Below are 16,954 nucleotides of genomic sequence, written 5' to 3'. Positions count from 1 at the left end.
CGTAGAAAAACCACTGAACGGCGGTCAGTACCTGGCAACTGCCCAACATGGGATTCAAACTCGCGATCCAGAGGTGGAGGGCATGTGGTAATATGTCGGTACATCTTAACCACTCGGCCACCGCAGCCCGATACCTGATTAAAGAGGACCCCTATATAAAGAGAACACCTGTTGAATGAGGACATCTGTTGAAACAAGATACCTCATTAAAGGGGACCCCTCTATAAAGAGAATACCTGTTGAAAGAGGACACCTGTTGAAACAAGATACCTGATTAAAGAGGACCCCTCTATTAGAGAACACCTGTTGAATGAGAACACCTGTTGAAACAAGATACCTGATTAAAGAGGATCCCTCTATAAAGAGAACACCTGTTGAATGAGGACACCTGTTGAAACAAGATACCTGATTAAAGAGGACCCCTCTACAAAGAGAACACCTCTTGAATGAGGACACCTGTTGAAACAAGATACCTGATTAAAGAGGACCCCTCTACAAAGAGAACACCTGTTGAATGAGGACACCTGTTGAAACAAGATACCTGATGTAAGAGGACCCCTCTATAAAGATACTACATGTTGAATGAGGACACCTGTGGAATGAGGACACCTGTTGAATGAGGACACCTGTTGAAACAAGATACCTGATTAAAGAGGACCCTTCTGTAAAGAGAAAACCTTTTGCATGAGGACACCTGTTGCTATACTGGACACCTTTTTATAGAGAATATCATTCGCTGAACAGGCCTCTTAAACTGTTGAAAGAGAACATCTTGAAAGAGACCAGAAAATCATTTGAGAAGCGTACACTTGGCTCTCTTTAAATATTTAAGGACACTTGTCTCTGAAGATCAGCTGTCTGTATTTAAAAGAGTATATCTTTATTCCCCTTTCTTTTTAGGCAAAAAGATTCATAATTGGGAATTAAAAAATGTCCAGATTCGTAGAACAGAGCAAACATCCATATGCTGTGTTTCTGACATGTCTATATACTAATGGTAGATAAAGCTAGAATTCCTGAGCTATCTGGATACTAACTTATGGGTGTAAGGAAAGTTCAGATTCTTTAGGTGTCTTGTCTGTATACTAGTAAGGAAAGCTAAGATTCTTGAGATGTCCTTTTTAGAAGAATGGGTGTACAAACTATGTATAAAGGTGTGGGATGATTCTGAAATATCTCAGAAAGTTCTGTTTCTATTGTGCGAGATTATTCCTGAATGACATGTAAACTTTTCAGACAGAGTCAGCTGTGACCCAAGTGTGGTGTTTGATCCATACACAATGTCTAAACTAAACATGCAGCCAGGTTACCGACACTTTCTGTGTACTTTAGAAGGTACAGCATTTGTCTTCTTTTGTAAAATGCTGACAGTTCAGAAAACTTAAATGTTGTTTTATTGTAAGTTAAACTTTCAAGGGATTTGTATCGGATATAGAACATATTTTGTGTGCTTTGAGTAAAAGCTACAAGGTTGTGATGCATAGCACTCTGTATATATAGATGATAGTAGCAAATTATTAAGAATGAGGAGTCAGTCTGTGCACTATTGTGGTCAAAACCAGGTCACTGTGACCTATATTTCTATCTACACTGTCACCTATATTACCAGTAATAGGCACCAATTGTAGCTCTAAAGACGACAACATTTTCTGTCTAAAAGTCTTTTGAGCTACAATATTGCAGCTAGGGCTTTCTCCATTTTTATGAGGCACTGGAGCATCATACTTTCTAAGTCATAAGGTACGACTCATTTAATTGTGCCACTAAGTAAACTAAGTCACTGTGACCTATATTTTTAGCCCACCATCATCAGATGGTGGGCTATTCAAATCGCCCTGCGTCCGTGGTCCGTCGTCCGCCGTCCGCCGTCCGTCATCCGTCGTCCGTCCGTAAACAATGCTTGTTATCACTATTTCTTAAAAACTGCTGCAGGGATTTTGTTCAAACTTCACATGGAGGGTCCCCTTGGTCCATATTTGTGCCATACAGATTTTGAGGCTGATCGGAAAAACAAGATGGCCGCCAGGCAGCCATCTTTGATTTTGGCAGTTGAAGTTTGTTATCGATATTTCTTGAGAACTACTGAAGGGATTTTGTTCAAACTTCACACAGAGGTAACCCTTGGTCCCTAGTTGTGCCATACAGATTTTGAGGCTGATCGGAAAAACAAGATGGCCGCCAGGCAGCCATCTTTGATTTTGGCAGTTGAAGTTTGTTATCGATATTTCTTGAGAACTACTGAAGGGATTTTGTTCAAACTTCACACAGAGGTAACCCTTGGTCCCTTGTTGTGCCATACAGATTTTGAGGCTGATCGGAAAAACAAGATGGCCGCCAGGCAGCCATCTTTGATTTTGGCAGTTGAAGTTTGTTATCGATATTTCTTGAGAACTACTGAAGGGATTTTGTTCAAACTTCACATGGAGGTTACCCTTGGTCCCTAGTTGTGCCATTCAGATTTTGAGGCTGATCGGAAAAACAAGATGGCCGCCAGGCGGCCATCTTGGATTTTGATAGTTAAGGTTTGATATCCCCATTTCTCAAAAAGTGCTGAAGGGATCTGTCTCAAATTTCATATGTAGGTTCCCCTAGGGACCTAGTTGTGCATATTGCATTTTGGGACCGATCGGTTAACAAGATGGCCGCCAGGCAGCCATCTTGGATTTTGTTATTCAAAGTTTGTTATCGCTATTTCTCAGAAAGTACTGAAGGGATCTGTCTCAAAATTCATATGTAGGTTCCCCTAGGGCCCTAGTTGTGCATATTGTGATTTGGGACCGATCGGTCAACAAAATTGCTGCCAGGCAGCCATCTTGGATTTTTATATTCAAAGTTTGTTATCGCTATTTCTCAGAAAGTATTGAATGGATCTTTCTCAAATTTCACATGTAGGTTCCCCTAGGGCCCTAGTTGTGCATATTGTGATTTGGGACCGATTGATCAACAAGATGGCCGCCAAGGAGTCATCTTGGATTTTGATAGTTGAAGTTTGTTACCGCTATTTCTCAAAAGGTACTGAAGCGATCTGTCTCAAATTTTATATGTAGTATGTTTGAAAAAGTTTAAAAAGTAGAGAAAAGATCCATCTTTCCTTTGTCAGATATAGATCATTCTTTGGTGGGCGCCAAGATCCCTCTGGGATCTCTTGTTATATTTGACCTCAAATTCCCAAAAAAGTTTGAACAGGCTCTATCTCCATTACTATGAGGCACTGAAGCACCCTACTTTGTATATGGGTCCATCTAAGCTACAGTTGGTGACTAAATTCATATAATTAAGTTGTAATTACATAAGATACAAAGGTGTAAAATCATATTTGTAATAAAGTGGAAACCTTCTCTGACCTATGTTTACAAACTAAAGCATGTAATAAGAAGTCAAGTGACTTTCTCAGTTTGTTTGCCCAAGAAGAACTTCAGTTTATATATCCGATATTTAAATGTCTGCTTGAAATATATCTTAAATAGTATTAAAGGAAGGTTTTTCTTTGAGATTAAAATTTGAAGTGAATTTAAATCCAATTTTTACATGAAATTTACAATTTTGCTTCAGGGATCTTTATCAACAATGGTTAAAATTAGGGTTTAGTTCTTTTCCCATAGTTAGCTGGTATTGAAGATTAAGTTTTGAGCAGGAAATGAGATTTAGTTGACGATGTCTACTGGCAAAAGAGAAATAACAATTTTACGTCCATGGCGAAGTATACTTCACGGTGAGATATTTCTGAATGCATTGTGTTTACATAATACCTTGAGTACATAAAAGGTTTTATACATAAAAAGGACTGAAAATGAAAAGTCACTTCCGTGATGAAATCTGTCCAGTAAAAGGGAACAATGCTACCGTTGTTGCATTATATATATATATAACATAAAAGTTTGGTATTGGTTTTGTAGAAGCACCATGTATACAGTGTGGTTAGAGAGTGAAGATTGAAAGTAGAAGTTTTATTTTGAAATACCAGTGGTATATGTTGGATAATTACCTGGTAATTGTATTTTTATTGCATTGATTACATTGTGAATGTAAATCTAATAAACAATATGTACATGTAATGTGGCTGTCCTCATTCTAGTGTACCAGATGGGAGATCCTGCTTGGTTATTTGTCAGTATGGGTCAGTAAGATAGCACTATTCTGCAGACAAAGATTTCACCCTTTCACAAGGAGACCATTGCATATATATATGGTATATATATTTACAGTAAACTACAACCTTACTATGAAACCTTACCAAATGCAGTTGGCATTGTTCAGTGCATGAACTGCCATCTGCTAATGTCGACATCATCATCATTGTGATGGCAGCAATCACGGAGCATGGACAGAGAATTATTTATTCATTATTGATGCAAATTCTCTCACGATTTCACCATAAAATTGTTAACATAAGTAAATAATCAGTGGATAACAATAAATTTAATGAAGCACCCTAACACTTCATGTTGAATTTCTCGCTGTGCAGTTGGTATTCATTCTCCCGTATTCAATCACCATATACCAACTAGCAACCACCACCAGTTGTTGATATTATGCACTAAACCATAGATAATTGTAGCAGTGTCTTGTGTACCAGGTAACAGAACCTTACACCAGTCGTGGTCACATTACCAGACAAGATGTGCAATAACTGTCCCACCAGGCCTATTCTGATCCCAAACAGTTATAAATGATGTATAAAACATGCAGTACGAGGTTTTAACGAGGACAAAAACTGCAATGCAATTCAGTGATTCAATGAAAAGACCTTCATGTCAGCTAGGTAATTACAATGTCTGTGTTATGTAATCTAGTTCTACTCATTCTACAAAAACTGTGAAATTTTATCAGTTATGGAATGTGCTTGCGTTAGTTTATCTTTTATGGAGAGTAGGGTTGAAATTGTCCTTGGCATTAACGGGAAGTAATTATCTATCCTACTCTGGTATATCTCTGAAGTGTCTGCATTATTATCAATCTTTGTCTGAAATTTGAAAAGGTTAATTGGGTAAAGGACAACTAAGTTTGTTGCATAGAATGACCTTAGTTTACTTCCAAGGTGAAGGAGGTCAAATTTTATACCAAAATCAAATCTTTAACATCCAAAATTTTTATTTTTGGTGACAATGCATAGCTTAAGTCCATTTTGACCATAGACACAATTACCTTTTAGGGTTAAGGTTTATTTTCTTTAATGTCCTGATAACAGTCAGTTATGTGCCAGGTTTAGGAAGAAAGCCAGAGTACCTGGAGAAAAATCAGGGCCTGCTGTCAGTACCTGGCAACTTGCCCACAATAGTTTAAACACATAACTAAGAAGTGTAGGCTAGTAATAGGAACATTTTAACCACTGGGCCACCACTGATCCTCAATTACCTTGAGAAAATGAGATTGTTTATACTGTAATGAACCTTCTATATATTGAATGTGTGCTAAAGGATAATCAGATAGAGCTATAGTATGTACGATTACATCACATTCCACGTTTGCATACTAATGGCCGAGGGTGATGTCTATTTCTGATGCTAATGTAATACTGTCTCACGGTTGTAGACCATACGTAAGGCAATAAAGCTTTGTGATCAGTTCACTTGGTGCAGAAGTTTTTATTTATGTTGTGTACCTTAACTTTTTATAACTGTCAATCAAATTGGACCTGAAATCAGGTTGTTCAGTTGACTCCAAATGAGCAATAGACTACCTGCTTAATACTACCTCTTTGTTAAGTTTCTAATTAGCAATTCAACCTGCATATAAAGACAACCTGTCTATAAAGACTTCTTTATTCTGTGATTGTTCCTTATAATCAACAAAAATTCAAGTTAAATTTGACTCCAATATTGTTAGTACTGGTAGATGTAGTCGAAATTAGGATATATTAAAGAATATCTATAATGCCTTTTGATAACTTTGGTACAGCAGTTGTTGAAAGTCGATACTTGTAAACATGCTTTCATTTTAAAACTGGTCACCATAGAAGTTACGATTATTGCCGAACGGAAGTCGGAAAGTTCATGACCCATTTTCGGAAGAGTTCGGACAGATGTTACGTAGTTACGGTAGTCACATGACGTTCTCGGCAACGACGTTACAATGTCGGCTAACGTCGGCCTGTTTGACTAAGTGGGACCCACCTAGCGAAGTTTAATATTTATTTGATTTTTATCAAAATATTCCGAATCATAATCGCTCATCTTGACTTCGATTTAGTCCTGTCTCTGCATAATTTACAACAGGATTTTTTTTCAACATTCTTCTTAATCATGAAAAAAATAAGAAAGATACGGATATTGGGCCTTTAATTATAATTATAGTATCAGAGGGCTTTTATGGTGGGTGTGTTGATATACAGTACCTGGACAAAGTACTTTTATACTTCACATTTTTACTGTACATTTCATGTATTTTTACTTTTTCTCTTTGAATCTATAGACAGATTTCAATCAAAGGAGTAGATATGATAGGACCAGTATTTGGCCTTAATTTTTCAGGCCGAAAAATATTAACTCTGATCCACATCAATTTCACATCAATAAATACTCTCATACTTGCCATTCATCAAAACATAACTTTTTTAGAACCATGTACACGATGTGCTCCACCATGACGTCATCAAATTGATGATATTTCTCTTCTTGCCAAATTTTGCTACTAGAAATGCATCATCTTTAGGTTAGAAAAGGCTTGAAATGGATTTAGCCGCCACCTTGGAACAACTTTATTTTTTGCATGGATATGCGTAAATACATGATACACAATGTGTGAAAATCTCTTTCTGCTCCACGAAGACAGCCATATTCATTTTTAGAGAAAACCACTCAAAAAGTGTGATTTTTCAAGGATTTTTGTGAAAAATGGCGGGAAACTGCATGTTGATGACGTCATAGTGAACATAATTTGCACATGCGGGATATTTTCAGGATGTAATGTGTTAAAGCAAATGTATTCAACTGTTATATGGCAAAATATGTTGTTCTTTACTTGAGAATTAATTTTGCGGCCATATTTGAGTCTTGACGTACCTTCTCCTTTGGTGTACTTCTAGAGAATTGTTCTCACTTTTATCTCATAATATTGTCATAATTTTATTTATGTATTTTTTGAGAAAACCTTGTCTTTTCAATAAGCAACACATTTTTCGTTGCCATTTTGGTAAGAAAAATGAAGGAAATGATGTCAAAATGTTGCACAAAAATAGTGATATATTGAAAATGAAACATTGGAAAATCATGAAAATATTATGAGCTGACAGTGTGGATAATTTTCTATCAGTATGCTTTGGTGAAAATCCATCTTTAGGTGAGATCAGGAAAATTCAAAGAAAAAAAAATCAAAGACATGAAATATATAGTAAAAAATATGAGGTGTCCCAAGTACTTTTGTCCAGGTACTGTACATACAGTTCTAAAGAAGACCAAGCGTGATCGCATCTGGAAACAAAGTAGGAATAAAGTGTAATTACCGGTAATATGTTGTATTTTTCCACAGTCCATAAATAAGCCCCCTCCCAGATTTTAGTCTGTATAATCTCCCTGAGGGAGGAGACTTACAGGTTTGTATGTTGTAAATATGGTACACATTTGTCATCAAATATAATATATACCCTGAAGGAGTTAGTATCCTGGACTAGCTTTATTTGACATTTGTTGGTGTATATTTTCTATTGCAGTATGATACCATTATGTTTTTACTTGTGTTTTTCACCTGTTTCCATTGCCCTACAAGTATATCCCACAGACATGTATAGCTGTCATTACATTGATATTGATTTTTCATTGTGAAATGTTAAAGCATTAAAGAATGAATATATTGAATATTTGCCAAATACAAGTGTACCTATACTGTAGACACCTATACTGTAGAAACCTATACTGTAGACACCTATAGTGTAGACACCTATACTGTAGAAACCTATACTGTAGACACCTATACTGTAGAAACCTATACTGTAGACACCTATACTGTAGACACCTATACTGTAGAAACCTATACTGTAGACACCTATACTGTAGAAACCTATACTGTAGAAACCGATACTGTAGAAATGTCCATGTTTCCCATGTCTGTGGTCCTAATTTACATGTACTGGGAAAATAAACTTCTTCTGGAGCTGGACTAGATTGGCGATGAGAATAGCTTGACAATGAATCAATTTCTGAACATGTGAACACTTCAAAAACTGTCAAAAAGTAGATAATTAAGTCTATGCTTGACGCAGGTACAAAAAGAATAAATCATTTTTCATTTACCGTATTATCCTCATACCCAGAGTCCATTTTAAAACTGCCCAATCAAATAACTGTACAAATTAAGTTACACGAAGCCTAATTAACTCTATGTGTTAATTAGAGCAATTTAGATTATAATTACCTTGTGATGTCAATATAAGTATGACTTGATACATGTACTTCTAAAATATTATGTTTTGTCTGAATTTCAATATTTCAGTGAGGATATTTTAGAATTAAATGCCATATTTCAGTGAGGATATTTTAAAATTAAATGCCAAAATAACATAATAAAATATTAAAGTAAAAATTAAATTAAGAAGTCCTTAAAATACCAAAATATAAATATTTTAACAAGAATGTAGAGAATTTGATCCTGATGTCCGTTTGACCTTCATCAACTCTAGACATCTGCTATAAGTGGTTGTTTTGGTAAACTGTTAAAGTCATTTAGAAGCAAAATGTTCTTTACTGATAAATGGCTGTTTGAAGCAAACTTCTACAAACTTTCACAGTGTTACTGTATGGATGTTGATAGAATTTGGGGTGGAAGGGGGGGGGATTACTTCTAATAAAAACACCGCTAGGTCTAGTATTAAATTTCAAATAAAACGATAAATAGTTGGAGTGGTTTACTATCTTAGGTTAGCTGCTGACTTTGTGGAGTCGGGGTGAGTGACCGCTGCAATCTTGACCAGACATACATTATATCTTGGTGCTATTGAAACTGTATCAGGACCTTGCAGATTTAAACGCTCATCATCTGACTGACTAGCCAGTTTGTTATGTCTCTGCCAGAGTCTGCCAGCCCTGAGTCTTTTATGTGTCTGCCATAATCTCCCACAATCTGATACAAAGTACAGAACTGTCAAAACATGTCACTCTTGTTCTTGGGGTCGCTGGGTTCTTTGAGGTAAGCTGGTAAGAGTTATCCCTCTTTGTTTACACTTCATGCCAAGATGATAAATCCTATTTTTCTTTTGCTACTTTTCTAGATTAAAGAGATATTTTCCCTATATGAGAAGTTGTCTTACAAAAGTGAAGAAAATTATTCCACTGATTGTGAGATCTCTTTTTTCAACTATTGAAAATAAGAAAGATCTGAATTATTTCTTTAAGAATTGATAAAAAAATTCAATTGAACTTCTTATTTTCGAATGCTATGTATGTGGAGCAGTTGCCAAGTACTGACCGCTGCTCGGTGTTTTTTCTTTGGGTACTCTGGCTTATCTCCATCAACAAACCTGGCACGTCCTTACACGACCCTGGCTGTTAATAATACGTTAAACTAATAAAACCCAAAACCAACATTGAACATCAGTCCTAGTGAGATAATACTTGTTATAACAGACACCTCTGTGTAAAGGACAACTGTCTATAAAGGATTCAGCAAGTCCATTTGGTGCAATTTCCTGTATAATTTACCAATGTTTAAAGGAAACCTGTCTATAAAGGATATTTTTGCTCCGTCCCTTTGGTGTTATCTTTGTAGGCAGGGTTGTACAGGGTTGTCTGTATATATGTTACCTTCCAATGTCCTTGCTCCTTTTGGTGTTACCTTTGTAGGCAGGGTTGTACAGGGTTGTCTGTATATTTGTTACCTTCCAATGTCCTTGCTCCTTTTGGTGTTACCTTTGTAGGCAGGGTTGTACAGGTTTGTCTGTATATTTGTTACCTTCCAATGTCCTTGCTCCTTTTGGTGTTACCTTTGTAGGCAGGGTTGTACAGGGTTGTCTGTATATTTGTTACCTTCCAATGTCCTTGCTCCTTTTGGTGTTACCTTTGTAGGCAGGGTTGTACAGGGTTGTCTGTATATTTGTTACCTTCGGATGTCCCTTACTCCTTTTGGTGTTACCTTTGTAGGCAGGGTTGTACAGGGTTGTCTGTATATTTGTTACCTTTGGATGTCCCCCTTACTCCTTTTGGTGTTACCTTTGTAGGCAGGGTTGTACAGGGTTGTCTGTATATTTGTTACCTTCGGATGTCCCTTACTCCTTTTGGTGTTACCTTTGTAGGCAGGGTTGTACAGGGTTGTCTGTATATTTGTTACCTTCGGATGTCCCTTTACCGCCTTTTGGTGTTACCTTTGTAGGCAGGGTTGTACAGGGTTGTCTGTATATTTGTTACCTTTGGATGTCCCCCTTACTCCTTTTGGTGTTACCTTTGTAGGCAGGGTTGTACAAGGTTGTCTGTATATTTGTTATCTTCGGATGTCCCTTACTCCTTTTGATGTTGCCTTTGTAGGCAGGGTTGTTAAGGGTTGTTTGTATATTTGTTATCTCTAAAGGATATTTTTGCTCCGTCCCTTTGGTGTTATCCTTATAGGCAGGGTTGTACAGGGTTGTCTGTATATTTGTTACCTTCGGATGTCCCTTTGTCCCTCTCCTTTTGGTGTTACCTTTGTAGGCAGGGTTGTACAGGGTTGTCTGTATATTTGTTACCTTCGGATGTCCCTTTCTCCTTTTGGTGTTACCTTTGTAGGCAGGGTTGTACAGGGTTGTCTGTATATATGTTAACTTTGGACGTTCTTACTCCTTTTGGTGTTACCTTTGTAGGCAGGGTTGTACAGGGTTGTCTGTATATATGTTACCTTCCAATGTCCCTTACTCCTTTTGGTGTTACCTTTGTAGGTAGGGTTGTACAGGGTTGTCTGTATATCTATTACCTTCCAATGTCCTTGCTCCTTTTGGTGTTACCTTTGTAGGCAGGGTTGTACGGGGTTGTCTGTATATTTGTTACCTTCCAATGTCCTTGCTCCTTTTGGTGTTACCTTTATAGGCAGGGTTGTACAGGGTTGTCTGTATATTTGTTACCTTCCAATGTCCTTGTTCCTTTTGGTGTTACCTTTGTAGGCAGGGTTGTACAGGGTTGTCTGTATATTTGTTACCTTCGGATGTCCCTTACGCCTTTTGGTGTTACCTTTGTAGGCAGGGTTGTACAGGGTTGTCTGTATATTTGTTATCTTCGGATGTCCCTTACTCCTTTTGGTGTTACCTTTGTAGGCAGGGTTGTTAAGGGTTGTCTGTATATTTGTTACTCTCGGGTGTCCCTTACTCCTTTTGATGTTGCCTTTGTAGGCAGGGTTGTTAAGGGTTGTCTGTATATTTGTTATCTCTAAAGGATATTTTTGCTCCGTCCATTTGGTGTTATCCTTATAGGCAGGGTTGTACAGGGTTGTCTGTATATTTGTTACCTTCTGATGTCCCTTACTCCTTTTGGTGTTACCTTTGTAGGCAGGGTTGTACAGGGTTGTCTGTATATATGTTACCTTCCAATGTCCTTGCTCCTTTTGGTGTTACCTTTGTAGGCAGGGTTGTACAGGGTTGTCTGTATATTTGTTACCTTCCAATGTCCTTGCTCCTTTTGGTGTTACCTTTGTAGGTAGGGTTGTACAGGGTTGTCTGTATATTTGTTACCTTCTGATGTCCTTTACTCCTTTTGGTGTTACCTTTGTAGGCAGGGTTGTACAGGGTTGTCTGTATATTTGTTACCTCTCGATGTCCCTTACTCCTTTTGGTGTTACCTTTATAGGCTGTGTTGTACAGGGTTGTCTGTATATTTGTTACCTTCCAATGTCCTTGCTCCTTTTGGTGTTACCTTTGTAGGCAGGGTTGTACAGGGTTGTCTGTATATTTGTTACCTTCCAATGTCCTTGCTCCTTTTGGTGTTACCTTTGTAGGCAGGGTTGTACAGGGTTGTCTGTATATTTGTTACCTTCGGATGTCCCTTACGCCTTTTGGTGTTACCTTTGTAGGCAGGGTTGTACAGGGTTGTCTGTATATTTGTTATCTTCGGATGTCCCTTACTCCTTTTGGTGTTACCTTTGTAGGCAGGGTTGTACAGGGTTGTCTGTATATTTGTTACCTTCGGATGTCCCTTACTCCTTTTGGTGTTACCTTTGTAGGCAGGGTTGTACAGGGTTGTCTGTATATTTGTTATCTTCGGATGTCCCTTACTCCTTTTGGTGTTACCTTTGTAGGCAGGGTTGTTAAGGGTTGTCTGTATATTTGTTACTCTCGGGTGTCCCTTACTCCTTTTGGTGTTACCTTTGTAGGCAGGGTTGTACAGGGTTGTCTGTATATTTGTTACTCTCGGATGTCCCTTACTCCTTTTGGTGTTACCTTTGTAGGCATGGTTGTACAGGGTTGTCTGTATATTTGTTACCTTCTGATGTCCCTTACGCCTTTTGGTGTTACCTTTGTAGGCAGGGTTGTTAAGGGTTGTCTGTAAATTTGTGTTACCTTTCCAACAAAAGTTTTACAACATCATGGAAAAAGAGAATCTTAAAAATTGATGGCAGTAATGGGCTTCTTTCTTGTTTTTTTTCCCTTAGTTATCTGTTTACTAGTAAAGTTTATGTACCAGGCAGTGTACAATTGCGCGTTCCTACAGACCTAGCTGGTGTAAAGTTACAGGGGTTATCTCCCTTATATCCATATACCATCAAAATCAGTTTTGGGCTGAATTAAAGCATTTGAAAAAAAGAGGAATCAATGCATTTTAAGCTACAATTATAATTAAAAAAGACAAAAGAGAAAATATCACTAGATACAGATGTTTCATGAAGATTAAGTCCATATATTGTTACTTTATAGAGACGATGCAATTAAAGTGCAAGCTTAGCACAGGGATAAGATAATGTGATCAAGGGAGTATAGAAATTAATTTAGGATTCACAGTATTATGCTGTACATTAGATTTTAATGAAGATCTGACAAGGTGATGTCTTTTTCTACTTTCATATAATATTGATTATTTTTTTATATTTTTCAGATAATACTGAAAGTCCATGTAGATGACCTTGACCAAAGATGTATAGAGGTCCCTGTGACCCCAGAGACAACCTGCTCAGATGTCTTATCATTGGCTCAGGAGCCCGGGGGTGGGGCCACCTACTGTCTGGTACAAACATGGAAAGGTCAAGGTGAGGAATATGTAGGGAAAGGTCAGTGATTTGTAGGGAAAGGTCAAGGTGAGGAATATGTAGGGAAATGTCAGTGATATGTAGATAAAGGTCAAGGTGAGGAACATGTAGGGAAAGGTCAGTGATTTGTAGGGAAAGGTCAAGGTGAGGAATATGTAGGGAAAGGTCAGTGATATGTAGATAAAGGTCATAGTGAGGAATATGTAGGCAAAGGTCAAGGTGAGTTATATGTAGGGAAAGGTCAGAGATGATTAGAAAAAGGTCAAGGTGAGGTATATGTAGGGAAAGGTCAGTGATATGTATAGAAATATCAAGGTTAGGAATATATTAGATGGAAGGGACGAATATATAATGTCAAGATCAAAGAAATATCAGTTCAGGTTTTAGAATATGTAAGGTCAAGGTGACTAAATTGCAAAGACAAGGTCAGGAATTTATATAGGAAAGGTCAGGATTATGAAGATGTAGGGCAAAGATCAAGGTGAGAGAGATGTGTGTGATGGTTAATGGTATACAAAAGTCAAAGAATATGTTGGCGAACCTGAGGAGTTTGGTGTAGTAGAGCTGGAAGCTGGGGATGTTCAGTAGTCTTCTTTCTGATAAAGGCAACATCGGGATTTGGAGAGAGAATGTCATCTCTAGTACTCTCTAGTAAAGGATCCATGTCCTGGTAACTCTATGAAGTTTTTATTAAATACTTGACAACCACTAAAGATTGAGCTGGGATTACAGCATTGGTTCATATATTACAAAATAAATACATTTAAAAATGTCCAAATATGTGGTGATAGAAACTGAACAGGTTTGAATGTTCCAAACAATCAACAGTTACCTCCCTTTGTATAAAGTATGTCAAACAAATTAATGGTATGTAGTGGTGGTAAACAAATTATCTGTTTATCATAACAGCTGTGGTTGTTTACTTTTTGTAATTGTTATTGAATGTCAACTCCCTAAATAGTTTTATCAACTAGAAGAAAATGTTTATGTTGTTCAATATCTTATTAAAACCTGAGTCACACTTATTAGCTCAAGTCTCACTGGGGTTTGAAATATTCCTTCAAGTTGTGGTGCTTTCCTTTTTGGAAAAAAAAAACCCTACTTACATTGCTGACCTGTAAGACAGGGGAAGTGTTGGCATGTTGCTGGTTGAGTTCAGTATTCAGGTATTATACAGTGATTAGACTGGGGTAATTCTATACCCATGTCATTGACTGAATAATTCCAGGTCATGTCTGTAGATTAGCCTTGGAATATAAATCTGATCAACTACACATTATGGTTTCTCCTTCCTTTGGTCTGATAAACATGCTATCACTCTGGTATCCATACCAAAGTATGTGGTATTATAATGATGATTATGTGCTCTACCAATTCACATTGATTCAAAAACTCACCACAACAAAGGCAACTTCTGTCATTGCTGTATTTGGTTAATGTCAACTCGTGCATTTAAACATGCAGCTTTTGAAAAAGCATTTACTACATTTTGTTTGTATAAATTATTACTTCCAATCAAAATCACTATGTGTAAATGAATTTTAAACTTTTAACAATCTTCTTATCAGTAAACAAGAGGCCTATGAAATGTTGCTAACAACTCCTTCTCAATAACGAAGTGACCCAGATTTATGGCATTAATTGGGTCACAAGGATGTTGGGATGATGGTATAATTTTTTCCCATTCGAACTAGCAAATACTGATCTATTATCTGTGATAATGGAATTATTGTAAAAACTGTATTCACAACGCATGAAAAATAATTTGAATTAATTTTGAGGTTACTCCAATTACAAATGAAGGTCACTCGAAGCTAAAAAGGGAAGGTGAAGGGGAGATTGTTGTAAGGAGTCACTCAAACTCCAAAATATCAAAGGGAGATAATTTCAATTATTAGGCGTTGATTCTACAGTGATACGCTCTGATAGTGTTGTGTTTTAGCTTCACGCTGTGGGGAATTTGACCTTTAGCTTAGTCAGCAGAGTGGCGGACTAGTAAGTCGGGGTTGTGGGTTTGAGGCTGGCTGGCAGCACGTTACTCTCACCCTGTTACAGTTGGTGCTGTGAAAAGGATCAAAGGGAGATGATTAAAAGCATGAAGGGGTATCTTGCTTAATCATAAAGGGAGACCACCCAAAAAATTCAAAGGAAGATCATGATCATTCAAACCACAAATCAAAAACACACAACCTACATTCATCTACCCAAACACCATCTGTCCCTTTCTAGGTTAGGTAAATTACACAATTATTGTTTGGGATTGAGACAGATTCTTTATTGACAATTAAGGGTACATGTGATATTAAATGACATCTAATCTTCGATGTTTTTCAGAACAAATCCTGAAGGAGGATGAAAACATCATTGAATTCCTTAAACAGTGGAATGATCAAGATAATGAAATAAAATTTGTTCTTCGGCGCGTGGTTCCTGGAAATTCAGCCTCGTTCGCAGAATCAAATGGTAAGTGTAAATCATGTTCATTTCTACAGGTTATAAACAACAAAGAAATAGTAGATGTTCACCCTCCTCTGCTCAGTCTCAAGTTGGAAATCTTTGGAAACTATGGCTTTCATCCACCTCCAAATTTTGTCATTGTTACGTCATCAAATGTCCATAGCTGTTTTAAATGCAAGTTTAGTCTTAATTTTCACCATGTATCACCAGAAAGGCTGGCGTTATTGTTGTGTATGTACTGACTAATTTCATTACATGTTTAATATGTTTTAACAACATACAATTCTACAATGACGCAGATGGTATTTAGCTTTTACGACCAATTTGGCTTTTAATAACAAGCTATTATTCAGTGTTTATAAATGAAACAGAATGGGTGTAAAATACACATACATTTGTTATGTTTGTCGAGACATGTTTTCTGTCTTTATTTAGTAACATTACAGGTATCACAGCATCGAAAGTGTGGGAACAAAGTTTTATCTATTGTTAAATCTGTAAGACTATTATGTAAATCAAATCTTGGGTTGAGCATACAAACAAAATTGATGTTACTTTTCGGTAAAAAAAGATTTAAGGCCCGTTCACATCTTACTAGTAATTTCTGTCTAGTGGTTAACATAGTCTATAGATGAGTTTCATTTTCATATTGTATGTTGAAGTAGTAGATGTACATAGTGTTCCATGTGACTTACAGATACACATGTGGTACCTAACAATGTCCAGGCTGATCCATGTTAGCTAGCACAGTCCATAAAGACACTTGTCTGTCTGTGAGCTATATGTTTGTCATTTGTTTGATATTTGCTTGGAAGCTGCCTATATTCATGATGGCATCCATCTTTATTCATTTGCATAATTTTCAGAAATGAAATCATCAACCAAATAACCCTATCTCTATATATATTTAGACTTCAACATTTATGGGTCCATTTTCCTTCGGCCAACTGAAGTCCATTTTATGAAGTTCAAGTTGTACCTACATGAGGCACTGTGTTACTTTGAATTCTTGTCCCATATTTTGAAGAAGTTCTTTATTTTCTTAACGCGACTGACATTACTGATATGTTTTCTCAAAGAGTCTTTTACATACATAGCAATAATATGACAGAAGAATTTGGTCACTGTATCAAACTCTCAGAGTTACTTTCTTTCCTTGAAATCCTTGTACATGCCCAGTCCTATAGTAGCACCTCCACTTCTTGCCAAACAATTGTATGGGTCTATTGCCAACCAATGGTGGAAATCAGACTATGTCTTGTCTGTGACTTTAACCACTACTGACTTCCTCTCTCAGCTGCTCAGTGTGGACTTCTGATGGGGAAACTTGGATTATGAATATGTTCAGATACATGATCATCTTGGA

General features: G+C 37.1%; 1 protein-coding gene across 2 annotated transcripts in view; it reads left to right on the top strand.

Annotated features, from left to right (window-relative positions):
* The window catches only part of LOC138318483 (apoptosis-stimulating of p53 protein 1-like), an 88,750-nt gene that overhangs the window by 23,753 nt on the left and 48,043 nt on the right, over nucleotides 1–16,954 (top strand). For both annotated transcript variants that reach the window (XM_069260879.1, XM_069260878.1), the window contains exons 2-3: nucleotides 12,981–13,131; nucleotides 15,466–15,594. In XM_069260879.1, coding sequence (XP_069116980.1) covers nucleotides 12,981–13,131; nucleotides 15,466–15,594 — 280 coding nt within the window. The remainder of the gene's footprint in view (nucleotides 1–12,980; nucleotides 13,132–15,465; nucleotides 15,595–16,954) is intronic.

Source organism: Argopecten irradians, chromosome 3, assembly GCF_041381155.1.
Source record: "Argopecten irradians isolate NY chromosome 3, Ai_NY, whole genome shotgun sequence".
NCBI classification, from domain to species: Eukaryota; Metazoa; Mollusca; class Bivalvia; order Pectinida; family Pectinidae; genus Argopecten; species Argopecten irradians.
This window is presented reverse-complemented; position numbering and strand designations above follow the sequence as displayed.